The following is a 20,377-nucleotide window of genomic DNA, read 5'->3' as shown; positions in this document are numbered from 1 at the left end:
ATATTTAATTGCTAACTCTTAAGGTGGTGTAACCTATTGAACTAGTGTAAGGAAATACTGGAGGAAACAGAAACCTGGTTAGAAGGTAAGGGGCAGTGGCAACAGACAGGTTTGAAAAGTTTTGTAACCATAGGGTAGAATTTGGCAGTTGATTGAACCCGAGGTAGAGGAAGAGCTAGGAATCAAAGCCTGGGTCCTTATGGAACCATGCAAGACATTCATTCCTTCCATCAGCCTGCTTAAGAGCAGGGGAGGAGGAATGAGCCCATTTTTGTGACAATACTTTGAGGTATTGCCTTATACCTAAAGAAAATCAGCTGCTCAAAAATTATTTCAAGTTAATAGTTAATATGTATGCTTTTAATGTGATTTGTGAAAAAATATAATTTTGCTTCCTTTATAGATGTCTCTAAAAAGATTCTTAAGTACATACCTGCATATGTTTAAGTGGTAGTCATGTTTTTTCCAAGGGCTGATTAAAAAGAAAACCTTTATTATGTGGATTTGAGGCTCTATGGTGTGGGGTTTCGGTTTATTTGTGTTTTATATGAGGTTTCTAGAAGTTACTCAAGACTGTAAAAGTCAGCTATTACAATTTGGTTAGGGAGATATCTTTATTTAGTGAAAGAATAACTTTTGTCATGGTTAGACCTGTTGAGATAGTCTCTTTGTTCCGGGCCATTTTAGTAACATTCTTAAACAGCTCTTTAACCAACTAATCTGATACTGTTATGTTTCCTTAGCTACCAGCCTGCCCTTTGAAAGCTTTAAAAAAAAATTCATTTCAATTTATCTTTATTGTGACTTTCTCTTTTATTATTATGAACTTAGATACTGTTGGTATATAGGAAATTTCCCAGCTACATCTTGTTCATTATAAGAAGAATGAAGTCAATTTCTCAATAGCTTTTTCGTTCTTAAGAGCCAGCAGTAACTTTTAGGTTTATAGCTTACCCTTTATATCTAGTTAATTATGGGTGACAAGGCTGAACAGCAATCAAAAGCACCTATCAGCACCTATCATTAGTGATTAACTGAGAGTAGCTCTCAATGTATTTTTTAATAAACAATTATTGATAATGGAGATCACAATAAAATGCACTAGGACCTAACCAGCTTCAGTTTCCTCTTGTGGATATAGGAACTATAAAGGTAAAAGAGTTAGCACTCATTTTTCTGTGGTAATCCAAAAGTATTCTTGCTTCCATTTAATAGAGAAAATTTGTGTGATGCGGTTCTCTCAGTGCTTGCTAGAGCTTCATACGTGGAAAGCTCTTAGTAAATAATTATTATCATTATTGACGTGGATTAAATTTGGTTCCCTTTGGTTCACATATTTAAGTGGCCTGTCTTTTGACATCCATTTTCAACTCTTTAGATTTGTTTTATTTTTTTCTGTCATTTTTGCTCGGGAGATTCTCTTTTCCTCCATTCTCAATTCTGCTCAGAACTTTCGATTATGTTTTTATTATTGGGTTTTGTATTATTCCTGCTATCTTCCTTAGCTGATATGTCAGTGACTGACCTGACTGGCTTTATCAAAATTGATGTTCTGATACTGAAAACAAAAAGTGTTGATGTATACCCCATTCACCTGAAAATATCAGTATTTTCTGCTTCCAATTTTACTATGTGACTAAGTAAAAAGAATAAATTGTTTTCCTCCCTTTACTCTTATGATCTGATGCCTGACTGAATTACCGTATGAAAACCATCCAAGTAGATTTTAATTTTTTTGGTAGGTTTTCTCCCCGATCTACAATCACAGCTTAAAATCCCTGCCCCCGCATCGTCCCAAAGATTAGGATCCTCCCATGTATTCACAGTTTTAAAAGGAAGTCAGTGGAGGATACTTGTCAGAACTGTATCCTGGTGGGAAGGCTGGCTTCTGAACCTTTTTCTGCTGGTGGATCTGTTATGAAGAAAATACAGATCGCGTAAGGTAATCAACATGAAATAAAGGGAAGTTAACTAAATGTGATTGTTGACACTGTAGTGTGAATTTTATTTTATTTAGTGGTTAAGGAAATCTTAATATAATAGAACTATTTTGAAAGATTTTAATGGCCGTAAGATAAAATATGTAAAGAAAAATTTTGACGAACTATTTTAACAAATCTGTGGTGTAACCATCTAATCATCAAGCAACCTGTGAACAGTAACTAATACCGCATATAAACTTTCAGCAAAGGTGGCTCAAATTTTATCATCAGGGATATTTTCTGGTAGGCAAGGAGCCATTCTTCTGCAGTTTCTTCAGTGGGTAATTAGATTTCACAGGTGGATTATCTTTGCCTTTTAATTGTGAAATGATAGTTTTTTCGGGGGGGGGCTACTGGTGATGGTTATCTGTCTTCCAAATGTTTTCTAGGGACTAAAACTAAAATCTGATTAAAATCTCATTGTGTTCTTGCATTCATAGAAGAAAATACTATAAATTGCATTATATGAAACTGAATAATAAGTATGGCTTGATTTAAAGTATTAATAAAATCTAAATTCGTACATTGTTGCTATAGGGTTTCAAGATTTTAATTTAGTGAAATGCCAGAACAATTTCTTGTATTTAGTTTAATGAGTGTTATGTGAGAAGTCTGTCTTCCCAAATTAGGATGGCCATATATATTGTACTATTTACAGAGTCTAATTATTAAAACTGTTAAATTTCACATTTAATATTCAAATATCTTTCTGTAAATGAGCTGCTTAGATTTATTGTCAACATTGTTTGACTCGTATATTGAAGTCTATTAAATTGCAAATGCTGGTCTGAGAAAGGGTGGAAAGTTAGGATTTAGAAGTAGCCATGGTTTTTCAACAGCCTCAGTAAATCAGAAATACTAAAAAGAAATAAATCTGCAATGTCGCATGTATTATGAGCAATATCAGATACCTTAATTGCAAACTAAGGCTGAAGTTTAATTCCCAGTGTGAAATTTGCTGGTTTTTCATCTAGACGTGACATAAGCCCAAAATTGGCATTGCTATTGTCAGTCCCATAATTTTGGAAGAGAAAAGAGGTGTGGGTTTTAATTTTTCATTTTTTGTTTTGAATGGTGATAAAAGTGTATTGTACCTGTATGCTGCCCTTGATTTTTTTAAAAAAAATCACTTTTAGGAGGAATTTAACTGTTGGAAACAGTGTTTTCTCAAATTCAAAGTATTGCTGGGAAAATGTGTAGATATAGACGCTTACCTTGACAAAAAATTTTGCAAGGAAAAAAATTATCTTGCATTTTCAGTGCTTTGAAAATAAATGTCAAATTTGCTTATTTAGCCAATCCTGTTTTTATTTAAAAGCAAATTTATCAGATATTTTTAATATAGTTTCATATAATTTCACATTTTATAATACTTTAAAAGTTTTAAATTCTTTTCAGTATTTTAAACTATAAATTGTTTTTATAGATAAACTATTGAATTTTCAAATACAGACGGCCCCTGTTTTACGGTGGTTTGATTTAGGATTTTTTGACTTCATAGTGGTGTGAAAGCAATGTGCATGTAGAAACTTTACTTAAAAATTTGAATTTTGATTTTCCCGGGGTCTAGCGATGTGCGGGGTGTGTGCAGGATGGTCCTCTCGTGTGCTGGGCAGCGGCAGTGAGCCCCGCTCTCAGGCAGCCCCACTGTCGCGGGGGTCAGCAACCGGTGCGCTGACAACTCCGTAACCTGGTTTTCCCCTCCAGTGCAGTACTCGATAAATTATGTGAGATACTCAAGACTTTATTATGAAATAGGCTTTGTGTTAGATGATTTTGCTCAACGGTGCGTTCATGGAAGTGTTCTGAGCACGTTTAAGGTAGGGTAGGCCATGATGTTGGGTGGGTTAGGTGTGTTAAATGCATTTCTGACTTAGATATTTTCAACTTACTTAGGTTTATAGGGACATAACCCCACCATGAGTTGAGGAAAGATCTGTATTTTATTTATTTATTTATTTATTTTCATTTTGGTGGTAGTGGGAGTAATTAGGTTTATTTATTTATTTTTGGAGGAGGTACTGAGGATTGAACCTGGGACCCCCTGCATGCTAAGCATGCAACTCTACCACTTGGACTATACCTTCCCCCCATCTGTATCTTAAAGGAAGATTTCATCAAGGGGTTATTTTATTGGAGTTTGGTTGGACCTGAGCTGCAGGTTTAGCTTCCCTGCTAATTGAGGACCTTTCTGTCTCCTCACTCTTAAAGTGAGGAGGCTCAGTGGTTTTTGAAACTTCCTTGAGGGAGTTTATTCGACTTCTTTAAATGATAACAAGGATGCCAAACAATGATAAACTTCTGAAAAATAGCCGTTTTTATATTTTGTGTCTTAAATTGGCATTCCATATATTTAATTAAACATTTAATTAGAATAGTCTTGACTAGAAACTAATGTGAGAATCCCTATTTTAGGAGATCTCTAAGTTTGTTTCCAGTTTTAAAAAATTATGTTTCAGTTTTTATACTTCAGTTTCTGAATTCCATTCACTGTCTTTATCCTTCCCATGATTCATGTACATTTTTTCCCGTAGTTCAGTTTATTCATTCACCCCTTCCTCCCTCTCTCCTATTTACCAGATTTCCTTCCTTTTTCATTGAGAAAATTTATCATACTATTTCTCAGACATTAGGCAAGGGTACCCAGAACTGAGGTTATAGATGTGAAAGCCATGGGTTCTGTTTGCATTTATCTCACAATAATTTTGAAAACGATACTTCAGATACTTTGTGATAGTTGTAGCCATTTTGTACTTTGGACACAAATGACTGTGTCCCCGTGTGTGCCATGGAGGTTTAGATTTCGATAGTCAAGTGATGGACCTGAACTGAAAAGGAATAGTAGTTGGCAGAGGGGATTTGGGTAGAAGGAACAGCATAAATATGCCAAGAAAGGCACAGAGGTGAGGGTTAGAATCCTATAGCCCCAGAATCGAATTACCTTAATATTTGAAGAACAAGAAGTAAATAAAGGGTGGTCATTCTCAAGTATAGATGTTAGCCAAAAAGAAATCCATTAAAAATACAATAATGTTCCAGAAAATCGGTTAATTTATTGTATATACACTGTATTAACCACCAGGATATGCCACTTCTTATCAGAATTAAGATTAAAGGGTTGAGCAAAATAGTGGTCCATAAGGAACACTCACTTCCTTAATTACAATAAGAAAATTCATAAAGTTATTTGTGCCCTTGTGTCATCTCCTTATCTCCCACATCATGGTATTGCTTGTGGTACCAACCTCAATGCTTTGAACAAAGTATGTATCCTGGACATTTTTTTGGTTTGGTTTGAAGAGACTTATATTGAAGAAATAAATATTGAAAATTTTGACAGAAAAGGTTTTTAAAAAGGTTTTAAAGCTTAATTGAGGAGAAGTCATAAGATAACCCCAGTACTGTACAAATGGTACAGATAATGGCTATAGCTGCACTTGGAGGTGATCCAGTTGGCTTTATGCCATTGGTGGTTTTTAAACCTGTTAAGTCTGTATAGAATTTCTTTAGGTGGAAAAGAGGGAAATGCTTTATATATGAGTAAAAGAATCTTGAATAGAAGTCAATTTGAAAGTCATATTCAGAAATACTGAGCAAAGAAGTTTGACGGAAATAGAGTGTTGAATTAAATATTTTTGAAGTTAGAGCTGTTTGGGCTCTATTCCCGTTTTTTGCTTTTTTGCCAGTTTAAAAAAAAAAAAAAACTTTCCCCTTTTACCATTGCCCCTCCAGCCCTCAGTTGTAATTTCCCTATTGTTGAAATAGAATGACTAGATTTGTTGTGATAATTAAATTACAATCAGATAATAATATATATACTTAAGAGAAAATTTAAAAATCAGCAGTTCTGAGATCTGCCTTTGTCAAGTCACAACCCCACATCTTTTCTTTGTCTTATACATAAAGTGATTTTTAGGATTGGTTCCAGTTTTACACATTTTTATGGTTTAGAGTGAAATTAGGAAGATTAGTCTAATGGCAGTTGGCAAGCTGGATGGAGGGCAAGGAATCAGCGATGAGATTTTTGCAGACGTTGAGAGAGAAAGAGTTTAGAGCAGAGGGGGTGAAAGGAAGAGAAAAGATTAAGACATTTCAGAGAAATAATCAATAAAACAGTGAGTGAACGAGGACCACCTTAAAGTGAAGTACCTTTTATATTTACAGGGCTGTATTTTATTCAGACTTACTTGATTAATGCTCCAGAGGATTTTTGGTTTTAAAAACATTAGAGACTGAGCTAATTTCATTTGTGTGTGTATTTATCTGTGCACTCATGCTCCTACACATTTAGGAAGCTTGGTTCAAAGAAAATCTGTTACTTCACAGTGGATGTGATTTTTAAATTTTACCATTTCACACTAATGTATTTCTTTGTTACTACTGCAAAGTGTATGTATACAATTCATGTAAATCAGTATTTTGGTCTGGAAGATTTTTTTGGAGACTAGTAGTGAAATAGAGGCATCTTTAATACATACGACTATATAAAACATTATTAATGTTAACAGATGTTGCACTTTAATCCCCTAGAATGATTGTTTGGTACCAGCAGGAGATTTACTAAGCCTGAATCGTGTGAAATTGTGTGTGCATAAGCTGCTACTTAGATTGTAAAAATGCTATTGAAAACTGTTAAAAAGTTTTAGCTATAATTGACAGACAAGTATTAACTGTGCTAAAAGAAGTATGTGTATATGGTTGGCCCATGAGTCTTAACCTTGTTATCATTTATCTTCTTGTATTAATGTCACTAAATTATTAATTCATGAGCCAGGGTAGGAAGTGTGAAGGCACCATTTAAATGTGTGGCAAATTTATCCTTATCGCTAGAGACATGAAAAAAGTCATTTTGTGTTATCTGGAAAATGGAAAGGACATTTTAAAATTTCATTTACAGTAATCCACTTCACTTCCAGTAAAACACCTAGATTATTACTACCATAATATAATGTTCTTATTAAAAATTTGTAACCTTCTCCACTCTTTTGTCTTATATATAATATGGATAGAAAAGTTTAGCCTTCATGTATTTTAATGTGATACTTATTAATTGTAGCTTAGGAATGGTATGGGATAGCGTGACTCTTCTGACAAACATAAGATTGCAGAAAATGAAAATATTTACTATAATAGTAACAGTCAAAGTATTTTGATTGGGGGGAACCTAAATATAGGGAATTGGAAGGCTTTAAAAATAATTTTGTTCTAAAAGAAATGTGTGCATTTATTGTGACTTCATAATTTCTTGGAATAAGATTAGTGATTTTGGCCTTGTAGAGTTAGTGTTATAGCAGAAATTCAACATATTAGAATTTAGCAGTTTCCTGCTGAATACAGTGTGGAACTGGGGTATATCCACTATTTCATATGGGTGAGTAGCAGTGGTGACAGAAATTTCAGGAGTTTGAAGCCGCTTTTACCAACAGCTATTTGAAACCATCGTATGAATGGTAGAATACCTCAGGGGTCTTGTCCAAACCTCATTACTTTTCAGTCTCCCATTACTTACTGTTTTGATTGGTTTTACATTTTCTCCTGCCAAACAAAGTAGTAAGATAGGTTACTGTGGTAATAATGCCTTTTATTTTCTTTTCTGGAGTGTCTTCCCAAACACTGTAAGCTGTACTTAACGGCTCTGTTACACACACACTGAAAACACTGTTTTTTTTTTGTCAATATAATGCTGCTTTATTTTATTTTTCTCATTCCAGCATGGTTAATTTAGCTTTATATTAACATTTAAATTAATTTCTTAAGTAACAGACTACAGTTGGTTTGCATATTTTGGTAGACATGGATAGTTATTGGTTGGTTCATTACTTGACTGCTTTCTATTATTTCCATCTTGTCCTGGTTTATCTGTAGCAGGGGTTGGCAGACTAGCTGGCTGGCTATTTTCATAGTAAAGTTGATTGGCACGAAGCCATGCTCATTCGTTATGCGTTGTCTATGGCAGGTTTTGTGCTAGAGGCAGAATTGTGTCGTTGTGACGGAGACTGACTGTATGGTCCTGAAAGCCTCCTTACCTACTTACTTACCTGGTCCTCTATAGATAAAGTTCCTGATCTCTGCTCTGTTGTATCAGCCGACGTAATTTCCTTGCTTCCAGTCTTTCTAAATGTGATATAATATTATTGATAATTTTTAGCTTAAGAGATTTGAAGAATTACTGGTTGTTATCATTGGTAGTTATTAAACACAGTTTTTTTTTGCTTTTCTTTATATGTAGCAAGAGATATTTTCCTCAAAGTTTCTGATTTGCAAATTTTTTAAAAAATTGTTGAAATACTGCAAAAATACATGTCTTTTACCAAATAAGACAGTCTTGGCAAGTAATTCAAGCTTCTAGTCAGCTTTTCTCACCTTTTTATAACCTACATTTCTTTTTATTAAACATCACTGTTTTATTACCACTTTAACGTTACTTAAACTTTTAATAGAGGTTATAAAATTATATTTTAAAGTTGAAAATCCCTCTTCTAAAAACCACGTACCTCCCTTACTCCATGATTGTGTAGTTAAGAAGTATTAAAACATAAAACTTGTTACATTTTAATTTTTTAATGAACCAAAATTTTTGTTTTTGTTTGTAATTTTTAAAGTATTTAACAGTCATTCAAAATGTCTCAGTCTATTACTGTTTGTTAATAATTGTGTATACAAGTATTTTTTTGCCTTCCTAAGTCTTCTAATCCTCTTGAGGAATCAGCCACACTGACCACATAGGATTTCAGCCCAACACTGGAAGAGTCTGTTCTGTTCATTCACTTAGACTACAACTTTATTTCCAATATTGTTAATTAAGTTAATTTTCAGAAGTAATTGGTATATTCTTTTTCTCTACCACACAATAAAATACTGTTATTTTGAGTTTTGCTTGTTGACCCAGAATAATGTGGTAGGAAATGTAGGGTTTGATGGAGACTAACCTTGGCTAAGGCACAGGAACTTGCTTTTCCTGGAAGAAGTCCCTGATGTCATCTTGCTTTTTGATTATGTGTAGTTTTCCCACAAAGAAATATGGGAGCTGAATAAGTCTTGGGTTATTATATCATGACTGCCAATGTAACAGTCAGTAAGTAGGTTTTTAAAAATGTTTTTTGAAATAGCAACTCCTTTAGATGTAATTTTTAAATTCTGAATTATTAGAATGATTGCTGAGAAGTATTTTGATAGAAGAGACAAGCCCTTAGTGAAACCATATCACAGTACATAGTCCCTAAAGCCTTCCTTAACATTACTTAAGATGGAATCAGGACCGTAAACGTGTAATTGGACTACTTGAGAAAACAATGGGATAGTAAATTTATTGTGTATTCCTACCCTCGTGGGTAGTTGCTAAACTTGAGGCCTAGATGATTGTGATTTGTCCCAACTCTCATAGTAGGAGGTTAAACCAGGATTCTGGACTGTGTTCCTGATGTCGCTCTTGGGCTCTTTTCATTAAGATGGTACTGACTGACCTAGGTGCACATCCCAGGGGAAACTGCTTTCATTTCTCTTCTCTCTCGTTATTTTGGTATATAATAGATTTACTGTTAAGTTTTGGGGAGTTAGTAGTTCTTAATGCATATCTGGGGTCTTAGTCATTTTCTTGTGTATTTAGTTCTCCTTAGAAGGTTATTACCTTTTTGAAGGTGGCAAACATACCTTCATCTGTTTTATAATCCCTTTAGAACCAAACACAGGACCAGCATATAAGGTAAAGATAATAAATGAATACGTAACTCTCATTTCAGTAGTCAACGTCAAAATTGCCTAGAATGTAATCGCTAGATGGTCATTGAGCTAAACTGACATACATGCCGTTTCAGTGTTAATATTATTTACTTATTTTAGAATTGCAAGTTGAATTGACACTAGATATAGTGACATAGCTTGCCACTGAGTTTTACCATTCATTGATTGCAAAAGGCAACGTGCTATATATTTCACAAAATTTTCTTTAGCTTCTTACCATGTGCTCTTTATAGTGTATTTTTCACATTTATTTTTTAGTTCATTTGACATATTTTACTCAGATTACCTCATTACCTGTAAGAAACCCCTGGTGGTGACATTGATGATCTAATATACGACAGATCCTGGGTCATTATTATTTCATTCAGTGGTTGTATATATAGACCAAGAGGGAATCTGAATATTGATTCAGGGAATGGCTAGTAACAATGATCTGGAAACAAAGGATCCAATATAGTGAGCCAAGCCTAAGACTGAATCTCATGAGCAGCACTGGATTTTTTCTTTTCTGTTTTCCTGAACAGTGATGAGTCCATCATATCATAGATGTTAACATTAAAACGTTCTTCCCATGACTATTAAGATTCATTCTTAATTATATTCGAGGAAATACTTACATTTATAATTTTGACTTGTAAGCAATTTCTCAGGTATTTTGGCTCATAAGATTCATCAGTCTAGAATAATTTGTTAATTTAGAACATACATTGTGAGCACTTTAAATAGCACTATAAATGAATAAAATGAAGATAGCTCAACTGGAAATACTAAAAATTAAGTTAACATTTAGCTATCATTACCTAAGGGATATTAGTTTTACTCATGTAAACATTTTGAAAATCAGCTCATTTTTCTTTTGGTACCTTATCACCTTCATAATCCCAGAATGGCTTGGTTCTATTTCTGTTTTTTATTCCAAAGGGAAAGATAATAAAACACACAAAGTGGGTAGGTTTATCTGAACTGCTTAACTAGTGGCAACAGTGGTTTTAGAACATGGGCTTATATCCCAGCCCTGCTCTTATTTACTGTCCTCAAACAGGTATTTTCATTTTAAGGCAGACTGAGTGAAGAGTCCATGAAATAATATAAGTAATCTAGGTAGTTCAGCTGTCATTTTGGAGGAACCTAAACTATGTGCCAATCAGTTGTAGCTTTTTATCAGGAAGAGTTATTTTTGAGCTAGAATATAATCTCCCTGAGGGTTAGGAGTTTTGTCTCTTTTGTTCCTTAGTACACAGCATTTGATAGATGCTCAGTAAATGTTTGCTGAATGAATAATTTAGGGACTAAGAATTTCTTTGTAATTAGCCTTGATTGGAATTCAAGGTCTGCTACCTGCTAGCCGAGTAACTTCCAGTAGAGGAATTACTTCTCCTTTCTGAGCCTCAGACTTCTGACCTTTATAATATTGACCTTAGAAGGAATGGTGATATGTATCTGACACAGTATCTCACACAGTAGGCACTCAGGAAATATTTCTGGCCATTGTACCTATAGTTTATATTCAACTCAAAAAAATTGCATGAGAATTCTAGATGATTGGAAAGTTAAGAGGAAATATAGTATCTTAACTTTGGAGGGGACTGCCATTTGAAAATTGCTTTCCCTTTCCCCCAAGTGGGGAAGAAAACTAACCTCTCTGTTGCAGATGTATTATAATTTTAACAATAAATACAAAATATTTTAAACAAATGGATTTATGATTTTTTTATATATTAAAGTTGGGGAAGCCATTAACTTTCATGCTTTGTAAAGTAGTATTTTCAACTGGGCATGTGGCTTCATTTTTTCCTTTTCTTTTGTAACTTCATTTGCAACTTTATGTTCAGTCATAAAATGTCCCCTCCATCAGTTTGACAATGACAGCCATTTGTTTTTATTATTTCAACTGGAAGCATTTTAATGAAGAGAATGGCAGGCGGCCCTGCACTGTGCCTCCAGCATCCACGGCTACAAAGCCTGTTTTGCGTGCTCAGCATGACTCCTAGATGTTATAGCAGATAGCAGGTGTGATTTACTGGGAGCAGTCCTGAACTCTTCTCTCTGCTTCTCCTCTAAGCCCTCTCATAGGAGAATTTATACCTTTACAATGAAGAAGTTTCAATAAAGGGTAAGACCAATAATGAATGTTCGGGGACTTTAGCATAAATAGTTTAATTAAAGTACTCTAGGTTTGATACCAGTGTCCACTGAAATGAAAAGGAGAAAGAGGGTGTGGCGACCAGTGGTTGTCCACGTGGTTTAAAAATCTGTGTAGTGTTCCCAGCCCCAACCCTATCCTCGCAAAGGGAAAGAAAAGAAACTCAAACGCAAAAGGAAAAGAATGTCGAACGTCCGGAGCTAAAAAAGGCTTTCTGATTAGTGATAACGAGGGTTTACTTAGACAACTGAGTGAAAGAAAACTCCCAAGGGTGTTGATGTTTTCTCCTGTGTTAAGATGGGGGGGAAATTTCTGTAATTTATTTTTCATTTTCTAAGTGTTTGCAGTGGGGCAGAGACAGGTTAGTATCACCCTCTTGTTGTTGTTTTGGTAAAACATAGAAAAGCAGCTTTCTTTTGCTGGGAAATTCTATCCCATAATGATTTTAACTTTATAGCACAAATTAGATCAGAAAGACTGATTTTTGTACAGCTGTCTTTAGCTCTCATTTAGAGTTGACGTGCATTTAATGCATTTAGGCTCACCCTAAATTTTAGGCTCACTCAGAGCATTACTGTTTGATTTTACACCGCGTGAGTGCACAATAACAAGGATGGGTAACTTTGCTGGGTCTCCCGCTTAGACGGCTCTTTCCTATTTCTGTTCTCCTCGTGCTTGTTGTTCAGGCTTAACGTCTGGTGTTCACAGTTAGTCCATGAGTAGAAATGAAAGATAAAGGTTTAGATATGATTCATTATAGTGGCTTTTCACTTAAGAGAATATCAAGCTCAGTTAACCAGTTTTGGAAAAATTTTAATTATCTTGTCCTCTTTTTATTTGAAGCATATTATATTCTACTTCTTTCATTGATGCTTTTCAACAAATGAGTTTTATTTTTTCTGTTTTTGTTAAATAGATATCATATATAAGATTTAATATGGTTTCCTGGTAGTGTAACACAAATACACGAATATTAAAACTGATTAGTAGTGTTTTGTTAATTTTGCCGACAATTTAAGGCACAAGATTCTTAAAGCAGCTGGTAACTTTAAGCAGGTCACTGTCCGAAAGGCTACAGCTAACTGTGCACTGTAAGTCTGTGTAAAACATTGAGGACTGTTGGGATGTAAACAGTGCTGAGGCATGTTCCTGGAAGTCGTTGTTCAGCTTTGGAAGGGTTAGTAGTAATGATGCATTAATTGACTTTTTACATGACAGAGTAATAGGATACTTAGATCTAAAAAAAACCTTAACAGAGGTTTGGTAGACAAGCCGCATGTGGTTTCTAGAAACAAGGTGAGGATGAAATTGTTTGAATCTTCCTATTTGAAGGGTAAGGAAAGAAACAGGAGGAGCCTGTACATTAGAAGTGGTTTGTCTTTTTAAAAATCATAGTCATGTACAGTTTAAGCAGAACTGTCCTGTTTCTGTTTTATTAAGAAATGAACTGCTACTTAGCAGAAACGGGTTTCATCTCTGCACTGTGCCTTTACGTCCCCAATTTTCCCCTGAAGTTCTTGGCAAGAATTTTTCTAAAAATCGAAAGACAAACTGTTTTTTAGTGTGGGGAGTCAATCTTTTCTGCTTGTTGAAAGGAAGTTTAATAGCCCTTTTCTGACTTTACTCCTTGTTTTTGTTTTGCTTTGTGAGAAGCTTTTTCTGAGCTTTTTTTTTGCAGGTGGTTGCAGAGTTGGAAGGGCTGTCTGTTGACTGCGTCTATGCCTGTGAGCGTCTCTGGGCTCCAGTCTGGTTTGGGAGCAATGCTTTCTTGGGATTAGTTTCTCCATGTTTGATTATTCATTCATTCTACCCTTAGCTGATTGTGGTTTGCTATGTATTTCAATTTTCATTAACCTTTTTTAATGGAAGGTTGTTTTCAATTTGGATCACAGCAGTAAAATCTTTTGACTGTTTTAAAAATTGCATTTAAAGCTTAAACTTTTGAAAATAATGTTATTTGATGTGAAAGTGATTGGATATAGCTTATAGAACGAGAAAAATAAATTTGATACTCTTTTACTCATTGCACAGACAGATGGATGGACTTAAGCTTTATTTGGGTAAAAAAACCATGATTTTATTACATTCCAGAATCTGTTTCTGTTTGTTAGAAACAGTCATTTAAACTAAGTCTCATAGTCGACTCAAGTGTATTTTTAAAATTGTGTTTCACATTCTCAAACCTTTAAATTGTGTTTCACATGTAAACCTTAAGAATACACTTAAATTTTGGTATAGTTAAAATCAGTTCATAAAATATCCTGTCCTGGCCAGAGACCACAAAAGAGGTCTGGGTTGTGTGGTTTCCTCCTCCTTTTCCCCTCACTAACAGAGGTTTTCCTATCTTGGCAGCTGTTTCCTACAAGGCAGTCATCAGTCCCTGATTTCTTCCTTCTCTTTCTTCCCACAAACAAGGACTCTTTGAAATAGTGGATGACCAAAGACAGACGGATATTGGATCACTTTAAGAAAGTGGAAATGTGTTCAAGACTTGTGCATGTGGGCAAGCGGCCTGGGTGCATTAGTTCATTGAAATGAAAGTTCCCATTACAACTAAAACCTGAACAGTCAGAATTCTTTGCTTGAATCAGGAGCATTTCAAGGCTGACTTAATTTTACTTGTAACAATTAATGCATCTCATCCACGCATTAAAATTATTTTGATTGCTTGATCCAGTCATTGACCAATCTGTGGGACATAAGAAATTGTGCACTGATTAGCCTTTTTGATATGACAGGCCATGAAATTATCTAATACCTCTCTGTATCGTATATAAAATAGCTTGTAGATTTAAGGCTGGTACTTTGCACAGCAGCAGTTGTAAATGGAAGGTTTACTTTTGGTTTTGTCTTTTGAATAGTCTTTGGGAGCCAGAGTGAAGAATGAAGAGGGAGCCAGCCAGTTCTGCAGGATTGTGTGTCATGTGTCTTCCTCAGATTAATTTTTGATATATCATTCTTCTTTTTACATGTTTGGCGTTCAGAATAGGGAAGCTTGCTTTTTCCTTTGTTTTTGTCTTATTTTTTTGGACAGAGAAGCATCTGAGGTGTTCTTAGAACTGGGTAATACCAATTGATTCCTCTCATTATGATACCTGGTTGTCTTTAAAGTTTTCCGAGAGAGCTATAAAAACCGATCTGATTATGGGTCATGGAGGTGTATGTAGGGAAGCAGTTTTGTCTCAGGAACTATAGGCATGGTCAAGTAAACCCCTTATTACAGAGATATCTTGCTAATTTCATTTATGATTTTATGGATCTTTGTATTTAAATGCTAGGTAATAGCTTCTGATTACTTTTTTACATTCTTTCCGGCGTGTTTGTTGGTTGCAGCGTGATAAGTGTTCCAAACCATTTAGAATCTGACCCCTTTTCAATTGAAGTTACGTTACAGGGAACTGAGAGTAGAATATAGTGCCTGCTAATAGCATCGCATATGGTGCATGAAGCATGTAGCAAGTGCAGTGTAGCTCAGCTAATGTGAAATAGAGAACTCAAAGTTATCTAGGAAGATTTGGTTTTCTAGATTTTCTTTATGCTTTAGTGTTAGAGACAGCATCTAAATTATGTAAGCATCCATTGTATTTGAGTTAGAGACACAACCTCATAATAGGGTGGGTAGTCCCTTCACTGCTCCACTTTAAACAACTCTTCATTTGCACCAGGTTAAGGATAGCTTGGGAAAACTTTAAAGGAAGAATTTGTAATTTCTTTACCCTCAGAATCTAGATCAGGGGGCTGGATATATTTGGGAACTACCTACATCGTTATATATTGTGAGGCTGGTACTTACTCTTTGATTCCTCACGCTTCCCTAGAAAGAAGTAAAACATTTCAGTAGGAGCCAGCAAGGGACCTGGTTTCACATGATCCTAGGAACTTAGAAATGCTGATTAAACCACTCCTGAAGTTTTTCTGTCCTTCCAGTTGAAGAACCTGGGTCCTTACAGGCTAGTCAGAATTAGACTTGGCTCTCAGTTTTATATTCTTTGCCACTCCTCCCTCAGTTTTTAAGAAATAATGATGCAGCCTTGGAGATATAATCGTCATGGTCTGGGGTTATATTTGGGTCCAGTGGATGGACTAACCTACTCAAGGATAAAGGTTTGACCTTGTTAAGTTTTCTTATAAGAAAAACCAATACATGAAGATTAAAAACTTTAAAATGAAGTAGTTGAGACAATCACTTTATTAAACTGTTCCCTGTGTGAATAACTAGCAGTCAGACAAATGACAATTTGATATGTGGTATTTAGAAATGTGGTGTTTGGAATGCCATTATTATATAAAGTACAACCGTATATTAAAGACTGTACACTCTTGAATAGAGGAACAAACTGTTTCATAGTATGTCTAATCTGTTTTGCAAGGAAATGGGATAAAAGAGTAGATAATATTGCTGTTATCATTACTAGGAACAAACAAAAATATGTATTTATGAAATTTTATTGGAGGTATTATGTATCAAAGCTAGTACTTTGGTAAAATGACTAATGTGGCATAGAAGGACAAATGGTATTATTCTGGATTGACTTTTTAAGCTTTTGAAAGAAAAATTCATCATCAAGAATGTATATAACTATTATGTGAATTCATGTGTTCTGATTATCTGTAGTAAATTTGGGGGGCTTTGATTGTTTTCAGAATGCAGGGCTCAGATATCCAGTGTATAGGAGCAGGTTCCTATTGGATATAGAATCAAAATATATGCTATTTTTTAATACTTAGGAGAAGGAGGGAGAAAGGGAGGGAAAGAGGAGTTGTTACTATTATTTTTTCATTTTTTGTGACATTGCAGGGTCATAGAGTAAATGATGGATTTGTTTGCTTTTCAGATATGAGGATCAATGATGCAGACTGCTGGGTTCGATGAAGCTGGGCATTTATAACTAGATTCATTAAGGAATACAAAGGAAATATTTAAAAGGATCAATAATGGTGTCTTCTGGTTGCAGAATGCGAAGTCTGTGGTTTATCATTATAATCAGCTTCTTACCGAATACAGAAGGTAAGATACAGTTTAAATTTTACTTTTTAAGTTCAGAAGAACTTAAACTATGCAATCTTCTTTATATAGAAGTGGCTAGAATGAGTTTTTTTTTTTTTTGTATTATTTTAGAAATAAATGTTAAAAAGATTTCCTGAATGTCATATTTTTTCTGGTGGTTGAATTAATTTCATTACACAACTGTGTATTCTAGAAAGTCTTAATTTATATTTTACAAAAATTTATAAATATAAACATTGTAAATAATCCTGAGAGAATTAAATAAAAGCTGTGTTTTAGTGTATATTTTACATTTATTGACTAAAATTATTCCAGTAAAATTGAATGTATTTTATGGCAACTCTTTCACTTCATCTTTAGTTTCACTTGCTTCTGAAGTATGGTTATAGTTCTAAAACTCCTAAGTAACATTTTTTAATATTTTCTGGAAAAAGTTGCTTTTTTGTAGTGCTTCCTTTCTAACGTTAATCTTTTTTGAAGACAGATTTGACTTTTTAAAGAAGTAAAACATTTTAGAGTTCATGAAATAATGGGAACCATCATTCGTTAATTACTACATGGATTTTTCTGGTATCCATTCTTTCCTTAGTCTTACATACTGTTTTCATGGGAAGATAACACCCTTCAAGTTGCTTTTTACAGAGCAGTTTAGAAGTTAATGTGGAGCTAAGATGTGTTAATTTTATAGCTGGTTGGTAGTGGTAGTCATTGTATTCAGCATGAAAATGTATTAATCTTGTAAAATCTGTGAAAGAATCCAAAATCTCTGAGAAATGCATGTAAAATATAATGAGTCTTTTGGTTCTAATTAAATATTCCTGAAGAAAATGCTTCAGAATTTAAAAATTCATTTTATATGTACTTTTAAGTGATCCTATTTATATCTATCAATAAAATGATAGGTAGAGAAAAAGAAGCATACTGTCAGCTAATAGATTGAAGCTTGTTCTAATGTCTTTGTATGAAGCTGCAAAATGTTAATATTTTTCCAAAAGGATTTTATTATGTAAATTTTAATACGTAATGAATATTATAATTCAAATAAATAACATGTTTAGAAATATTTTAAATTAAGAACTTTTGTATTCAGAAAGTAAATAATGCTCACTTGGATTTAAGTCATACATGAAAGTTACAAATGGGTTAATATTTTTGGAAGATAACTGCTCTTTGCATCAGAATTGAAAGATACCTCAGATCTAACATTAACATGTAATATGTCTGAATGAATAGTACTGTAATGATAAACAGTGAGCAGAAACTGATTTTAAAAATACGGATCTCTTGGATTGTTATGAAAATCCTGTATGGTCTATTGTAATTTTGCATCTTTATATTGGGTGAGGGGAGGGAACTAACGGAATTGCTGCTGTTATGTTTGAATGTTTTTATATATTTAAAAAAGATTTCAGGTGTGGATCAGTGGCTCATTAGTCCACATAATGAAAAAATTTCCAATCAAGATAGAAATCACATTACTGGCCCAGTAGCTTAACTCAGCAGGGGTCTAGCAAACAGACTTTTTCATGAGACACTGCAGTTTTATTTCTAGTGTCACCTATCAGGTCAGAATTCATATCTGCTGTTAAGAGAAATTTCATTTTCGGCGCATCGGGCTGCGGGGTTGCTTTTGAAGCAGTGCCCTCCTACAGGTGGAAAGAGCCTGGGATGAGCCCGCAGTGCCAGCTGTGAGAGTGTACCCGGTTACCGTGCTCTGTGAGAACATTGCGCCACGTGGTTTCGTCTTAGAAAAGTTTTACGTGGCATGATAGTCCTTTATTGCCAGAAGGCAGATAATGCTCTGTGAACACCTACAGGGAAAACCACTCAAAGATAAGTATGAGAGCACAGGAAAGAAGATATAGATTTAATCATTCAGCCATTAAGTTTCTTCAGGGCCCTTACATGATTGTTACCTTCTCAAATCTTATAGAGATGGGCAGTTTCTGTGTCAGCTCCTGGATCCTTGCCTAAAAACTCGGATAAAGTTTTCTAGGTGGTTTCCTTCCTTCTTCTTCATTTATTGAGTGACTAAATTGAACCGGTGTTTTAATTAGAATTCAGAAATGCACATGGCAGAGTTCCTGCTCTTGAGGAGCCTGTGGTCTTGTATAGGGGTCAAAACATCAAATACCTGCCACCTCTTTGGGCCAAGCAGGCAGCGTGACTTGAGCGCAGCAGGCCAGTGGAGGTCTGCAGGAAGCAGGAAAGTGCTTGCTGCAGGACCCGTGGTCGCCATTCCAGTGTTTTGCCTGATTTTGCTAGTCTTCTGACTTTTCCATAGAAACCAGACATTAGATTTTTAAGAAGTTTAATTTTTTTTTTTAAAACAAACCTATGTATTCATTGTATTTAGCCATGGAACATACCTTCCTTTTTAGAGCTTTCTTTTCTCTTTTTACAGACTTGTTTTACCTTAGTATGTGATCTTAAAGGCTTAATATAATTTTGGATTTGTTTTACATTTGTAAATATGAGAGGTAAATTTCCATATATGCAAGAAGGAATTATGTATTTACTCCATGATCAGATGAACATTATAAACATGTTATGTCTTGTGTACATATTAAAAAGCAAATCAAGCCTTTTTTTTAGTTTTACATGGTAAAAGCTAATTATATAAAGCTTTAATTCTTAGAATTAGCCTATCTTCTATCATTGTCTATTTCTATCAATTAGGGTTTTAGAATCAAGTCTTACCCATTAAAATTTACTTGTTTTTGCAAAATAGGAACAATGTTTTATTTATTCCTAAAGTCTCTACTGTATATTTTGAAAATGGTGTTTAGAATTTTCAAATAAAAAATGATTAGAAAAGACCAATCTTTCAAAATATCTTGTAAGATTTTTTTTTTTTTAGCATTTATTTTATTCCTAGAGAACTAACCTCAAGCCCTTCAAAAATCAGGTTTTTTTAGAAACGGGTATACTTTGATTCTTTTGGCCAATTTTTATAAACCTAATAACCCACTGTGGAATCCTGTATCAGTAAGTAGGAAGGTAAATTGAATTTTTGTGTCCTAGAGAATTAAATTATGCTGTATAATAGAGCCCTGCAAGCGTAAGTCAGATATATGAAGGCTTGCTCAAGTGACAAGTTACAAATAACAGTGGTTCTGCAGCAAAGTAAGTGTTATGGATTTCAGGTTGAATTCTTCATGCAGTACGTAATTAGATTTTATTAGCCAAAATTTTAGTTAATTAAACAAAAATCACATAGTTGCTCATCCTTATTTCAAATAAAACATTATGTCATGTGTAAGTGCCGGATAAGCTAGATACAGCGTTACATGTTTATTTTATATACTTCAAGAAAATTTAAGAACATGGCTGTAGAAATAGTATTTTACCAGTTTTTTAATGTACTTTTAAATTCTCTTATCACATTTTACAATGCCTTTGTGTTAATGATGTCAGTAAAAAATGATGTTTAGCTTGTAGAGTTTTTGCTAGTTGGGTGGCAGGGAAAAATGAATTATGAATTAATGAATGTATGAATTTTTA

At 34.3% G+C, this 20,377-nt stretch overlaps 1 protein-coding gene across 18 annotated transcripts in view; it reads left to right on the top strand.

The window, feature by feature from the left end:
• Nucleotides 1-20,377, top strand: part of ADGRL2 (adhesion G protein-coupled receptor L2) — a 456,641-nt gene that overhangs the window by 300,602 nt on the left and 135,662 nt on the right. For all 18 annotated transcript variants that reach the window (XM_064493400.1, XM_064493401.1, XM_031465462.2 and 15 more), the window contains one exon: nt 16,701-16,873. In XM_064493400.1, the coding sequence (XP_064349470.1) occupies nt 16,801-16,873 (73 nt within the window). In that variant the 5' untranslated portion in view covers nt 16,701-16,800. The remainder of the gene's footprint in view (nt 1-16,700; nt 16,874-20,377) is intronic.

Source organism: Camelus dromedarius, chromosome 14 (genome assembly GCF_036321535.1).
Source record: "Camelus dromedarius isolate mCamDro1 chromosome 14, mCamDro1.pat, whole genome shotgun sequence".
In the NCBI taxonomy this organism is placed as follows: domain Eukaryota; kingdom Metazoa; phylum Chordata; class Mammalia; order Artiodactyla; family Camelidae; genus Camelus; species Camelus dromedarius.
This window is presented reverse-complemented; position numbering and strand designations above follow the sequence as displayed.